The sequence below is a fragment of the Cherax quadricarinatus genome, chromosome 48, assembly GCF_038502225.1.
Source record: "Cherax quadricarinatus isolate ZL_2023a chromosome 48, ASM3850222v1, whole genome shotgun sequence".
Taxonomy (NCBI): Eukaryota; Metazoa; Arthropoda; class Malacostraca; order Decapoda; family Parastacidae; genus Cherax; species Cherax quadricarinatus.
Window position 1 is genome coordinate 19,763,845 of NC_091339.1, and position 15,424 is coordinate 19,779,268.

General features: G+C 39.8%; 2 protein-coding genes across 3 annotated transcripts in view; one reads left to right on the plus strand and one right to left on the minus strand.

The window, feature by feature from the left end:
- Window positions 1-1,090: 1,090 nt before the first annotated feature.
- Window positions 1,091-8,636, minus strand: LOC128696019 (thrombin inhibitor rhodniin). 2 transcript variants are annotated; one of them, XM_070094947.1, is made up of 5 exons: window positions 8,482-8,636; window positions 7,434-7,580; window positions 6,245-6,382; window positions 2,988-3,143; window positions 1,091-1,497 (listed from the first exon to the last, which is right to left on the minus strand). In XM_070094947.1, the coding sequence occupies exons 2-5, from the start codon at window positions 7,552-7,554 to the stop codon at window positions 1,493-1,495; spliced, it is 420 nt and encodes a 139-aa protein (XP_069951048.1). In that variant the 5' UTR covers window positions 7,555-7,580; window positions 8,482-8,636; the 3' UTR covers window positions 1,091-1,492. The 2 variants fall into 2 exon arrangements, 1 of the variants encoding a protein (XP_069951048.1); XR_011393270.1 differs by lacking the exon at window positions 2,988-3,143 and having other exon boundaries at window positions 8,482-8,635.
- Window positions 8,637-14,117: 5,481 nt separating this feature from the next.
- LOC128696058 (uncharacterized) overlaps window positions 14,118-15,424 on the plus strand; it is a 32,989-nt gene continuing 31,682 nt past the window's right edge. The window contains exon 1 of the mRNA XM_053787064.2: window positions 14,118-14,245. The gene's annotated coding sequence lies outside the window, so the exon portion shown is untranslated. The remainder of the gene's footprint in view (window positions 14,246-15,424) is intronic.

Sequence of the window (15,424 nt, forward strand, 5' to 3'; positions counted from 1 at the left end):
GGCTGCTTCTGTCCTTCCACCACCTCTGTTTTCAAAAGGGAACTTGACAAGTGTCTTCAGGCCGTTCCTGATCACCGTTGACCCATCGGAATCTTCATCAGGTAGGAGGCAGAAATGCAGGCATCTTTTATGTGGCATGTAAAATATGTGCTGTATATTTGGTCCCAGTCACTTCTGTTGAGACCTGAATATTTACATTTTAGCACCTGGCAGTGGAAGTAGGTGGAATATTACGTATTACATAAACAGACATTGCCTGAGGCCAGTCATGCATGAAGGGCACTGAACTTCTGTAAAACGTTAATAATAAAAATAAAAATAATAATCTTTATCTTTACAAGTACATGTACAATGTATACAGGCCTAGATGACATCAGTGATAAATTGAGAGTCCCTTGTTATACATAGCAGTTCAGGCAAATTAGGTAAATTTTGTACCCAGGACCAGGTAAACTCCAGGATACGACCCACACCAGTCGACTAACACCCAGGTACCTATTTTACTGATAGGTGAACAGGGACAGCAGGTGCCTTAAGGAAACACGTCCTAATGTTTCCACCCGTACCGGGGATCGAACCATGGACTTCAATTTGTAAGTGAATTATGATCACAGACGCTCAGTTAATAGTCATACTGCCTGTGGAATTGGAGGTAATCAGGTTTTATCCAAGGCAGGGAAAGGTATCACGGCACACCACAGAAGGAACCAATTACACCGAATAATTATTATCGAAAAACACACTGAAATTTTGGCTCAGCAAAAATATGGGTGGCAGTCATCTTTACATATAATAAAGTGGGTGGCAGCTACACTTTAAGATTCACACAGTAGTTTATTAAAATGACCGCATATATGAGAAGCCCTGTGCAATATCTGATGCTTTTATCACATTGAACTATACTACTTATTGTATTAACCAAAATTTTATAAATTCTCATTGTAATACACACATGACTGTAATTCCACATTCAAATAAATTACAAAGAAAGCTTCCATAATAATAATAATAATAATTAATATACTTTGTATTATTAGTAGTATAATAATAAAAATTATCCATCAATATGAAAACTAAGAAAACGAATAAATTAAATAAGTATAACAAACTTCATATTTATTGCCAATCTACAGGGATAACATAAATATAATTAATAATACTCCAGGTGAAATATTAATACCAAGAAAGAGCAAATGTTTTAGTTAAATATCCTCTAAATTAATATCAAATAATATCTGTACGATAATCTTGCAATTCTGGAATATACGTACAGATACTCACAGTTCCATCTTATTCAACATTACTAAAGATATATTTGAAGATTTGTAATCATGCCACTAGAAATAAGTACCTCAAGGTACAGCCCCAGTGAGGGCAGAAGCCCAGCGTAAGTGCATGTGACGTTAATGGGAGTAATAAAATTGATTTCAAAATTATCAGAAGACAAGCTAGGCTCGATCACAGCTGTGGCGTTGCAACTCTTCATGGCAGCTTATACTGCAAAAATAAATATTATTACAGTTAGTTTTCTGGACAATACGGCTGCACATCGTAATTATATTTAATTATTAATTTATGTTTTATTTTTTTAAAGTCTTTATTCCTTTTAGGAAGTTAGCTTTTATTTAGAACTCTTACCATGTTTCTCCATTAATGAGGAAAGTGCATACGCAGCTACATACACCAATGATTTTCTCCATCTAAAAGATTAGTTCATGTGTAAACCTGAGGAAAAGCCAGACACATCTTTTAAAAAGCATACGGAACCTATTACAATTATTGCTTCAGATCATTTTTTAATAGATTGATATCCTCATTATGCAGCCCACACCCACCCTTAGGGTGAAAGTCAGGATTACAGAGGTATATAATGGGTTCAGATACTGGGTTCCAACATTTGTTTAAAAAGTTTATTTGTGTCACCTTATAACTGCTCCCCCCCCCCCTGCAATATTAGGTAAAGCAGTTAATCATACAACTTCTTAGATAGATTAGGTAATTTAAGTACCGTATTATATTACATAAGTTTTTAGCAAGGCTTAATTAGGTTAGTTTTATTGCAAAAAATGCAAACATAAAAACTGCACAGAGCTATATATCACTTCCTGGGGACGGGTGAATCTAGAAGTAATCCATTAATGGCCGCCTGTGTAGTATATTTGCACAATTTCATATATCTTAAGACAATATGTGATGTTTTTCTTAAATATGATGAAAACCCAACTGGGGTAGGCCAACGGATGTTTAAACCAGTGTAATGAGGCAACTGTCCTATTTCCTGACGAACAAAACAGCCATCACTACATTCACAATCCTGTTTAGATATCGTATTTGTTTGAATTGGAACTGTTGCCTTAAGTCTTTAAATTTAATTTTCAATTTTCTTTAGTAATTAGAACTGTATCAGCTTTGTAAAGAAAATATCGAAACCGGAAGACACTTGCAAATAAATTGCCTTAGGACATATCCGTTTAATCTCGTTATAGTGTCTATCATCATCAGTACATACTGGTACATCAAGGGATAAGATCATAATCACTACTGATTATACGCTGGAAATCAAAATAAAATTATGAACTGATTTGTTTATTTTACGCCTATTGATTACACGAGGATCACTGAAACAAAATTGACATGTAGACTAACATCAATAATGCTTTAATCCGTAATAAAGATTAAGTATACGAATAGCACCCTTCCCCCAACTGGCTTCATTAATAAACCTGACTCTTCTGAGAGAAGTCCCTATCAGATGAGCCGTAGTGCTTACACGAACTGCTTGCAGCAAGCGCAGACTTCATGACCCAGGCTATAGGGAGGCCTGGTCTGGTGCTGTGGTTTCATAATGATGGCCTCCTCAGTCAGGATGTTAGTGCGATTATTCTCAGAACTATGTACATGAAACTTACTATTATACGCTGAGATATATATACCGTTTATACAGAGAACTCGCTCGTGTGGTGGTTTCTAGCACAGCTCTCACTCACCGTTAACACAGACACCATCATGGGCCTGACTAATGGATGGATCCTTGCACGATGCCAGGCGGAGGCGACAGGAGTTGGAATAAGATTTACCATCACTCCCACAAACTGGAACTATCTTAGATGAACAGTAGAAAGTACACTCGGAAGAATCAGACTCTGCAAACCATTGAATGCTAACAAGATGATGTTTGCTGTGTTCATGTATGTACTATGTTACAGCAGCTGAACATCATTTTTCTAAATAAAAAGGAATCATGCAATGACGATACAATAATTCATGTCCGGTGTTGCCTTACCAGTCAATAATACATAATGTAGTGCTTTTCAAATATACAGTAATTGTTTTTTCATATTTCCTCCCATTATTCTGACGTTCACTATAGATGCCCTCCAGTCTCCTGAAGCTGTAGAACTCATTCAAGGTTTCTGGTAAATGTTAATTCACAGAAGTTTAAACATCGATAGTATTTAACTGAATGCAAATTTTAAATATAAAAGTCTCCTTTCGTGTTTATGAACGCCTAGAATTTATTACATTTTTATAATGATCTTGAGTTACACATGTAATGTACGGCCACAAAACCGCTTGTGCTCATCCATTTACGTTTAAATAAAACATTAAATATATCGCATAAGACGAACAATAATGATAACATTAGCAAAATTCACTTTTAGTGCTTTGCGTAATTATCATAACACGTCAGTGAAAATAACCTGTAACACTCACCAGCGGAGTCAGTGAATATGAAGTGCTGTTATAAACATTGCATTAAAATTATAGGTATTAATATAAATGCTGCATTACTATTATTGTATTATTATAACATTCCAATTATCATCATTACTGGTCACAGTAGACAGTAACAAGCATGTTTTACGGGCACTATTTTCTATTAATACGAGCTGTATGAAAATTAGATTAAATTTACCTTAGGTATATTAGGCTTGTGATGAATGGTTTGAAAAGATAGCCTGAGCTTGCTACCATCTGCAGCTCATAAGACTGCCATCCCCACGAGCCCTTTTAGGGCGGGGCAGATGGCAGACCAGAGGCCTAGCTTCTCCCTACGAGCCCCGTGAGGGCGGGGAATGTGGCTAGGCCTGGGGACAGTTGGTCCCAAAGATGAGGGGGTACTTGTACCTCCTCCCATGTGAGACTTAAGTCTCTAGACACTCCCCAGATAGGGAGCCAAGGCCGGGTCACCACTACTCGGAAAAGACCCGGGCCGGGAGAGTACCGGCGAATAAAAAAAAAATGGTTTGAAAAACCGACAAGTTGAAGATTGAGACACTTGTGCAACATATGGGAATCTTTATTCAGGAAACGTTTCGCCACACAGTGGCTTCATCAGTCCAATACAAAGTAGAAAGGTGTAAGGAGAGGAGGAGTTTGAGATAATCAGTCCCTCAGCCTGGAGTCGATGTGTTCACTCCATCAATCTTGTAGAATGTACAGCATAGGTTAGGTTAGGTAAGGTTCGTCAGGAAACAGGACAAATGTTTCCTGGCGCGGGTCTTAGTCAGATGATGACCCGCCTTTGGAGCTTTTGGTCATCTGACCGAGGCCTTCCGCTGGCTTACCGGTCCACCCCTTTAAAAATTATGGTCATTTATAACCATTGTTAAAATGTACAGCATAGGGCCGTAGACGTGGCTTATATAATGTAGTCAGGTGAGGCGAAGCAGGAGGAGGCGGGGTCATTTGGTACCAACCACTAGTCGAAGTAGGTCATCGTCCAAAGGTTGGACAAGTGTTGAAGAAATCTTTGTAACAAGATCCCATGATGCTGCAGTGTCTGACAGTTTAGATGAATGGTTTAAAGATTCCCATATGTTGCACAAGTGTCTCAATCTTCATATTAGGTTTGGTTTGGCTAATTAGCAGGTAAAATTTAGTTAGGATTGGTTGTTAGGTAACTAGGTTAAATTGAGTAATTTAGATTAGGATAAGTTAGGTTTTGTTTGGTTAGATTAGGTAAGGATGGGTAAATTATATAAGGTTAAATTAGGTTAGGTAAAATTGGGTTAGATTAATTTAATATTTACATTCAGCTTCTGTACTAGGTACACTCGTCAGGACCTAACTTGGAAATGATTAGGTTAAGTAAGGTGATGTTGGGCTAGGTTACGCTGAGTGATGTTGGGCTAGGTTACACTGAGTGATGTTGGGCTAGGTTACACTGAGTGATGTTGGGCTAGGTTACACTGAGTGATGTTGGGCTAGGTTACACTGAGTGATGATGGGCTAGGTTACACTGAGTGATGTTGAGCTAGGTTACACTGAGTGATGTTGGGCTAGGTTACACTGAGTGATGTTGGGCTAGGTTACACTGAGTGATGATGGGCTAGGTTACACTGAGTGATGTTGAGCTAGGTTACGCTGAGTGATGTTGGGCTAGGTTACACTGAGTGATGTTGGGCTAGGTTACACTGAGTGATGTTGGGCTAGGTTACATGAGTGATGTTGAGCTAGGTTACACTGAGTGATGTTGGGCTAGGTTACACTGAGTGATGTTGGGCTAGGTTACACTGAGTGATGTTGGGCTAGGTTACACTGAGTGATGTTGGGCTAGGTTACATGAGTGATGTTGGGCTAGGTTACACTGAGTGATGATGGGCTAGGTTACGCTGAGTGATGTTGGGCTAGGTTACGCTGAGTGATGTTGGGCTAGGTTACACTGAGTAATGTTGGGCTAGGTTACACTGAGTGATGTTGGGTTAGGTTACACTGAGTGATGTTGGGCTAGGTTACACTGAGTGATGTTGGGCTAGGCTACACTGAGTGATGTTGGGCTAGGTTACGCTGAGTGATGTTGAGCTAGGTTACGCTGAGTGATGTTGGGCTAGGTTACGCTGAGTGATGTTGGGCTAGGTTACACTGAGTGATGTTGGGCTAGGTTACGCTGAGTGATGTTGGGCTAGGTTACACTGAGTGATGTTGGGCTAGGTTACGCTGAGTGATGTTGGGACACTGAGTGATGTTGGGCTAGGTTACGCTGAGTGATGTTGGGCTAGGTTACACTGAGTGATGTTGGGCTAGGTTACGCTGAGTGATGTTGGGCTAGGTTACGCTGAGTGATGTTGGGCTAGGTTACGCTGAGTGATGTTGGGCTAGGTTACGTTCAGTAATGCTGGGTTAGGTTACGTTAAATGAGTACATTATGTTAAATTCGGGAAGGAAATTTTGTTAAGATGATATAAGTTAAGTTACGCTAAGTTTAGTTAAATTAACTGCTGTATTTAGCTGCTATACTCACCACACTCTCCAGAGCCGATCTTGGTGATGGTGGGGTCCCTACAGGAGGCAGCCTGGAGACCACATTCATTACCGTATGTCTTGCCGTCACTCCCACACACAGGGAAGTAGCTTGCTGGGCATGCCAGGGGACAGTCACCTGAACCAGGGGTAAGATGTGTAATGAATGCGTGTATGAGAGAGAGATGGAGAGGGGGGATCATATTATTTTCATGGTGGGGAGGGAGCGCTAAAGCTGCAGGTGTCAAACAGCACCTGAGGGGGAATAGGAGGCAATCAGATTCGATCCAACGACGGGGTAGTCAGTTCTAATTACTTGGATCCAGAGCCCCTCGCCGGCATCAAGTGCCCTTCCCTTGAGGGGAAAGGAGGGAGAAAATCTAAGGACACTAAAGAAAAAAAATAGAAAGGGAAGGGGGTTAAAGATTTACTACAAATAATAGAGGAAAATTCTTAAGCTTTTGTTTATATACCATTATAAACATTCATGCGCGACATACGTGAGATTTACTTCCTTTTCACTCCAGGAAATAAGTATATATTACACAAGGAAGGAGTGTGTTGGTGGAGAGTAGAACTTGATTGCTAATGTTTATGTTGGTGGTGAGTGGAACTTGATTTCTAGAGTATGTTGGTTGTGATTAGTACGTGATTGCTAGTGTATGTTGGTGGTGAGTGGTACGTGATTACTAGTGTATGTTGGTGAGTGGTACTTGACTGCTAGTGGATTGGTGGTGAGTGGTACTCGATTGCATGTTGGTGATTGATTGGGGTTATGTTCATGGTGAACCGTGATTGGAAAAAGTTTAGAGGTTTGCAATGAGACTAGTCCTAGAGACAAGTGTATGAGCTATAGAGACTAAAGAATCTAAAAGTGATGATATTAGAGGGTAGAAGGACCAGGGAGGCCATGATAATGACTTACAAAATGCGAAAAGAAATGATAGTGGAAAGGAACAGGCTTTTCGAGAGGAAGCTTCGAAACATACACGAGAGCCCAGCTGAAAGTTAAAAAAAAAAATGAGCCACAGGGCTGTGGAACAACCTAGATCCGTTCTTAATTTTAAAAACATTTATGAAAGGGTTCGCCAAATCAGGAAAGAGTAAACCCTGTAGTGGCTAATTAAGAGGAAGGGGTGGACCTGAGACTGAGACCCAACCCCATAAACCACAAATAGGTAAATACATACTTCCAGCTGGCGCAGGTTTGCGGCCGAAGCCTGGTCCGTGTTGTCCCGGGCCGTGAGGGACAGCTGTCACCGCCATTATCACCGCCATCACCACCACTATCATGCAACACCTTGGGGCCATCTTCACTCCTTGACTCGTCACCTCAACTGAGATAGTGGTGATTCATTACCATAAACACTATGAATGCAGCTGATACCAACCACTAAAAAAATTATTCAATAACATATTTCTAGTTGCAAAATATCGACTAAAAACACATTTACGTACGTAAAATTTTAAATGTAATAGTAGGGTTCGGCTTTAATTTAATAATCCCCTCAAGGGAGGTTCCTTGATGCTGGTGAGGGGCTCTTGATCTAGGGAATTGGATCTGTACTCCAGTTCCCTGAATACCTTCCATCATTATCTCCTCCACAGGCACTGTATAATCCCTATGGGTTTAGCACTCCCCATGATAATTATATATATATACATATATATAATATATATATATATATATATATATATATATATATATATATGTATATATATATATATATATATATATATATATATATATATATATATATATATATATATATATATATATATATATATATATATTCGTGCCGAATAGGCAGAACTTGCCATCTTGGCTTAAATAGCAACGCTTATCATGCCTTATAGAACAAATGAAAATTTGTGTATGCAATAATTTCGCCAAAACCATTCTGAACCTAACGACAAATATATATTTCACTGTGTTTGTTTAGTATTAAATTACTGTAAACAAATCTAAAATATATTTAGTTGGGTTAGGCTAAAATAAATTGCTCTTTTTATAATAAGGTTAGGTAAGTCTTCTAAGATTCTTTTGGTGCAAAATTAAAATTTTTTACATTAACATTAATGAAAAAAATATGTCTTTAAACGTATAAGAGAAAATTTCAGAAAGGACTTAATTTTAAATGAGTTCTTGCTAATTGACCAGTTTTACATATTCGGCACGACATATATATATATATGTGTGTGTGTGTGCGTATGTATTGTGATTTCTTCCAAACTTACCAGTTAACTCCGGTCACGTGGGCTGTAGGAGAGAGACTGTGAGCTTATACGAGCATCATTGAAGAAATTGTCTTGGGATCCCCATGGTTCTGACGTCACTCAAGGTCCACATGCCCACAGTGATCCTCACTTTATTTATTGTCATTTCAGCCTTCACTTCTCAAACTAAAATAAACAATGGTTATAAATGACCATAATTTTTAAACGGGTGGACCGGTAAGCCAGCGGAAGGCCTCGGTCAGATGACCAAAAGCTCCAAAGGCGGGTCATCATCTGACCAAGACCCGCGTCAGGAAACATTTGTCCTGTTTCCTGACGAACCTTACCTAACCTAACCTTCACTTCTCAACCGAGAAGAAATCAACTTTGCGAATATCGAATAAAGCATATTTCTGAAAAATTTTTGATAATATTCCTGTGATTTGTGTGTAATAATTGATGGGGATAATAGTGTTTATAAAGTACTGTAGGTGTGTAATGTTTGAGTAAGTTTTGAAATGTGATAATTCACAGGGGAACCAATATCTCCCTTTATATTTTCCTTATTTATTAAATTCAGTTAATTAAATAAAAAGTAATTTTTGTAATATTTGAAAAATTAATATTCGGATAAGGAAAATGTATTGCACACCTAGAAATATCACTAAATTTGTACAATACTTGTACAAGTAAAACGTTTTGAGGAGCATCAAATATGGCGGTATGGGAAAGAGACTAACCGGCTAATTAGCGAATATTTTGGGAAATTAACGGTGACCGATAGAAATAGTATTGACAGGTCATAAGATAAATGAAGAGGAAATACATCTGAAAGTTTCCAGCTATATAAAGAACCGGCATAATAAGGTTAAGAATAATAATGGACGCGATAGCTGGACATATTGACTACCTCAATATGTCCAGTATGTCCCAGTGGGTTATAAGAAGAACATAAGAACGAAGGAACACTGCAGAAGGCCTACTGGCCCATGCGAGGCAGGTCCAAGTCTCCTACCGGCTTAAGCCAATGCACCCAACCTAGTCAGGTCAGGTCACATTGACTTAAGGGAGGAACACGGCAACCGACCTGGTAAGATTAAGACACATGTGCAACATCTGGGTATCTTTATTGTAGACGTTTCGCCATCCAGTGGCTTTATCAATACAAATTCTAGGACATAACTTGAAGACAGTAGAACTATGTACAGAAGATGAGGTAATCAGTCCCTCAACCTAGGAGTAGGTGCAAAGAGCACCATAGTCGTGGTGCTCTTTGCACCTACTCCTAGGTGTGCTAAGCTCCTCTTTACATTCCTTTAGAACCCTTGCATACAGTTCATCAGGGCCTGGGGATTTGTTAGGTTTTAATTTATCTATTTGCCTAAGGACCATGTCACTTGTGACCCTAATAGTGCACAGTTTATTATCGTCCTGTTCTACATAATTTATCATTACTGGAATATCGCTGGTATCCTCCTGTGTAAAAACTGAGAGGAAGTATGTGTTAAAAATTCTACACATTTCCTTATCACTGTCAGTGAGCTGACCCGAGGAACTTTTGAGTGGGCCTATCTTGTCCCTGATCTTACTTCTGTATACCTGAAAGAATCCTTTTGGGTTAGTCTTCGATTCTCTTGCAACTTTAACCTCATAATCTCTTTTTGCTTTTCTAATTCCCTTTTTTATTTCTCTCTTTAACTGAATATATCGATTTCTTAATTGCCCCTCTCCTCTTTTGATTTGCCTATATATGCCTCTCTTTTGACCAATCAGATATTTTAATCTATTGTTCATCCATTTAGGATCATTTTTGTTTGATCTGATTTCCCTATTTGGAACATAATTTGACTGAGCAGCTAGAACTATGCCCTGGAAAGCATCATATCGGCGACCATCACCACCTACCTGACCCTTAGTCAGGTCATTCCAGTTCAGCCCACCTAAGTAATTTTTCAGTCCTATGAAATCAGCCAAGCGAAAGTCAGGGACGGAGACTTGATTGCCATTATTAGGGGAATTCCATGATATATTAAAACTGAGTGATTTGTGATCACTTTCCCCAAGCTCATCATTAACCTCAAGATTATTAATTAGTGTTTCCCTACTGGCAAGAACCAAGTCAAGGAGGTTATTTCCACTAGTTGGCTCTGTCACAAACTGTTTTAAAAAACAATCCTGGATCGTATCAAGAAAGTCACCTGACTCTAAATTTCCTGTCAAATTGCTCCAGTCAATCTGTCTATAGTTGAAATCACCCATTAGCACAACATTTTCGTATGTAGATGCCTTACGAATTTCGTCCCATAGAAGTTTACTGCACTCCCTATCAAGATTTGGGGCCCTGTAAATCACACCCAAAATTAGTTTTTCTCGGCCCTCGAGAAGCTGTAACCAAACAGATTCAGTGGCTGACGCTTCTAATTTAATATCTTGTCTAACACAACAATTTAAATTGTCTCTGACATACATCGCTACTCCACCACCTTTCCTGTTGACCCTGTCAGTGTGGAATAATTTATAACCTTGTATGTGACATTCAGAGGGCATCTCTCTATCTTTCAGATTGAGCCAGGTCTCTGTTATAGCAATAATATCTATGTTTCCTGCACTTGCAATTAATCTTAGCTCATCTATCTTATTTCTTACACTCCTGCTATTAGTATAGTAAACCTTAAGGGAGCTAGTCCCTTGCTGCCCTCTGCTGTCCCCCTTTGTTTGCTGACCTGATCTATTGTCTTTATTTATAACTTCATGCTGAATGCCTTTTATACATTTACTGTTTCCAACCCAAGTGTTGCAACCTGCTTGTTTCCCACACACACCCATACCTCTATCTTCCATCAGTTTAAAATCATAGGCATTTCACCAATGGCCTTCTCAATCGAGTCTGCAAGTGCTACCACCCCTGCCCCAGAGAGATGTACCCCATCCCTTGCATACATATCATGTTTGCCATAAAAGTTGTTCCAGTTGTCAATGAATGGGATTGCAAGTTCCTTGCAGTATCCGTCTAGCCAGCAATTTACACCAATTGCCCTAGACAACCATTCATTTCCTACTCCCCTTCTAGGCAAGATGCTACATATGATTGGGATCCCTCCCTTAGACTTAATGAAATCTATAGCTGACCTGTACTTATCTAGCAGCTCTTCTCTCCTACCCTTCCCAATATCATTTCCACCAGCACTGAGACAGATAATGGGCTTGTTCCCATTACCTGACATGATATTATCCAGCCTGTTGACAATGTCCCCAACACCAGCTCCAGGGAAGCACACTCTATCTCTCATCTTCTTATTCCTATTACAAAAAGCACGGTCAATATATCTTACCTGAGAGTCACCAACCACAAGAATGCGCTTACCTCCATTAGCAGGGGCAGTAGTACCCTTACCTTCACTGGCCACTGAAGTACATTCATCCTGAAGAACAGAGAACCGATTTCCTACCTTCAGATCTTCACTCTTAACTTTCCTTACTCTGATGCGCCTCCCATTACTGTGAACCACTCGCCACTTGTAGCAGGTGCTGGACTGCACCTCACTGCTGGTAGCCGTTGCTACCTCCCCAACTACAGCCTCCTCACAGCGAGAGACAGACTGCACCTCACTGCTAGAAGCCTCATTCCCCACAACTCCAGCCACCTCACACTCTCTCCCAGACCCATTGAGGTGGACCTTCAGCCTCCTAATCTCCTGGAGAAGCAAAACCTCCTCCTTCAACTCTACAACCTCAATTTTTAAAACACTGCAGAAGCAAGCCATGCTTTGTAACCATCCACACTAATCCCCAAAACAGCTCAGGGTCTGTGACCTCACGTGACGACTGACCACTGACAGGTAAGGTTGCTAGATATTGGCCAGTTTTTCTAGTTGCTTTTCTGTAGAAGGCGTTAGGATATATCACCCATGGAATATGTGGAAAATTTTATAGGGGTGATTACCTTTATGTACCTCAACATTACATGCATACAAGTAAACTCATTGGGAGACAACCATATTGTTTACCGTAGTCACCCCGTGTAGACATGTGAGAAAACTTAACCACCCCTGGTCACGGCAGGTGGTTCCTTCGACCTCACAATCTTATCCATATCTATCCGAGACCAGTATGGATTGGATAGCACCCACAAGTACGGTGCTACTAATTAATTGTGGACTGTATAGATTATATTAGTGTAACTGAATGAAAGGGGAGGGGGGTAGGTTACACATGGATATATCCATCAAGGAAAAACACTTGTACATAATCTCTTCACTTACCAGATATTCTCTGGTGGTCACTTGATGTAGCTGGATCACTCATAACTTCAAATTCAAATTCAAAATTCAAAGTTTATTCTCTATAAGGATTACAATGCTGAGTTTACAGAAATTTGGTTATTGTGTGGTTTACATGTAGTAAAATAGTGATTACAGAGTGTACCACTAGAACGCTTAGCATGACTAGGCATTTCGGGCAGACTTAGTTTTATTCTTATTTGTAAAATATTACAAATTATGAGGTAAGTTGGTATTATGGCTAAGTGACTAAATACTAGTTTGTGAGTTTAGCAATGTGAATGCTTTTGTTTTGGCACAGTACATAGTTTCAGTATTGGAGTATCACAGGATTCATTATTTTAAGATTGAGATTAATATTTCTGTTTATGGTCAAATGAGTGAGTGTAAGTGTGAACCACCAGGTGGTATTCGTGTAGTTAGTTGACGGGGTGTATCAGGGAGATAAGATGTTTTCTAATGGTAGTTTTGAAGGTGATGAATGTGTCTGCAGTTCTAGAGTTCTCAGGTAGGGTATTCCAGATTTTAGGGCCTTTGACATACATTGAATTTTTGTAAAGGTTTAGTCGGACACGGGGAATGTCGTAGAGATGTTTGTGTCTGGTGTTATGCCTGTGGGTTCTGTCACAACTATCAAGAAAGCGTTTTAGGTCAAGGTTGATATTAGAGTTTAAGGCCCTGTAGATGTAGATTGCACAGTAGTAAGTGTGGATGTACTGAACTGAGAGTAAGTTTAAGTCTATGAAGAGTGGGGGGGTGTGTTGCGAGGGATGGGATTTAGTGATTATTCTTACTGCAGCTTTTTGTTGGGTTATTATTGGCTTTAGGTGTGTTGCTGCAGTTGATCCCCAAGCACAAATAGCATAGGTGAGGTATGGATAAATAAGTGAGTGGTATAGTGTGAGAAGGGCATTTTGCGGCACGTAGTATCGTATCTTGGAGAGGATCCCAACCGTTTTGGATACTTTTTTGGTTATATGCTGGATATGGGTGCTGAAATTCAGGTTGTTGTCAAGGTATAAGCCTAGGAATTTGCCCCCATTATTTCTGGTAATTAGAGTGTTGTCAATCTTAATGTTAATTTGTGCATCTCCTGCTCTGCTACCAAACATAATATAGTAGGTTTTGTCAGTGTTAAGCGTAAGTTTATTGGCTGTCATCCAAGTCGATATTTTAATCAGCTCCTCATTCACAATGGTGTTGAGGGTGGCAAGATTAGGGTGAGAGATGACATAAGTCGTGTCGTCAGCAAAGAGAATGGGTTTCAGGTGTTGGGATACATTACAACATACCTAACTGGCCAGTATCAGTCTGCTATAACTAGAAGGGTTACTTAACTGTGGGTGATTGATACTCCTTATTTCCTCCATTCACCATCTCATTTCGATGTCCTGCTACACCGACAAGGTTCTTATTCCAGCAGGACGAGGTATCCGTCGGTTTGTCCCGGTTTAGAAGTCGGGACTCCATAAAGCCTTCACTATCCTCGGGACAGGAACAACGAGGTAAACATGTGCACACACACTCTGGGAATGGCAGTTCATATCGCTTCAACGATTTCTTAACTTAGTGTTATTATCACTGATTACATTACGATTTACAAGACGGTTTAATGTCTCATAATTATTATACACATTGGAGGCCACTCCATTAAGATTTGAGACCAATGAGTGATGATTAAATCACGGGTAATTTTCCCCGGGACACAGTCCATGGCGACGCGCCAGTCGCCCCCGGTCCTACCATTATTCACTCATTTTACCACCTTATTTACAGCGGTGCCGTCAATCACGTTCCCTCACTCTTCACCAGGGACAGTCACGACACTTCCTATTATGAAATGAGGCCTATATTAATCCTTAGACCGCCGTGATCGCCAATTTCCTGGTTCCATGCTTTCCCAGCCTCCTCACTACATTCAAAACACTCCCGCCTCTCCCCTGCCCCGAGTCGACCTCTCCCCCCGCACATCCGTGCATGCGCAAAGGGAACTCTTGATTCTATCCTATTGTCAAATACATTTTTGACTCATATCGACACATTAAACACCTATTAGGCACTATAGCTTCGGAAAATTAAAATATTTTCCACAGAATAAATGGGTAAGTTTAATCATCTATTTTTGTAATTCTATGCTTAATCTATAAGTAGTAACTCAGGCAAAATACAGTCCACATAAATAGTTTTACTGGCGTAATGTTTCATAAATATTCAGGAACCATGTGTTCCTAATCCATGGTCCCGGAGTTAACATGCTTTGTAAGATAATCTGTCTAGGATGTGAACAATTTAGTGATAGTTCGAACATACCACAATTCATGCTTCTCAGAAAATTCTGTTTACTATTAAACATTAGCTGGAGAAAAAAATGGCTCTTGCAAACACTACGAGATTCTGCCCCTGCTTATGTAAGCCGCGTTCATCTTACACACGCCCTTCAGATCCTTTGACGCAGGTGAATGAATAAAAATAAATATTCATGAGAAACTGCTAAAATCGTAGAGGTCAAACATTGTCTGGAGGAGTAAGAGGCAACCAGGTTCGATCCAAGGGTAGATTATTATTATAATCAAGGGGGAAGCGCTAAACCCGTAGGATTATACAGCACCTGTGGGGGGATGTGGAAGGTATTCAGATTTAATTCAGGAACCTGAAGGACAGATCCTGTAGAAAATTACATTTAT

Bases quoted from the DNA above. Each gene is read 5' to 3' on its own strand.
- LOC128696019 (XM_070094947.1), bottom strand. From the start codon at position 7,554: ATGGCCCCAAGGTGTTGCATGATAGTGGTGGTGATGGCGGTGATAATG. The intron at 6,383-7,433 runs GTATGTATTTAC...CCCCTGGTTCAG, and splicing joins CAAACCTGCGCCAGCTGGAA to GTGACTGTCCCCTGGCATGC. The intron at 3,144-6,244 runs GTGAGTATAGCA...AATGGTTTGCAG, and splicing joins GATCGGCTCTGGAGAGTGTG to AGTCTGATTCTTCCGAGTGT.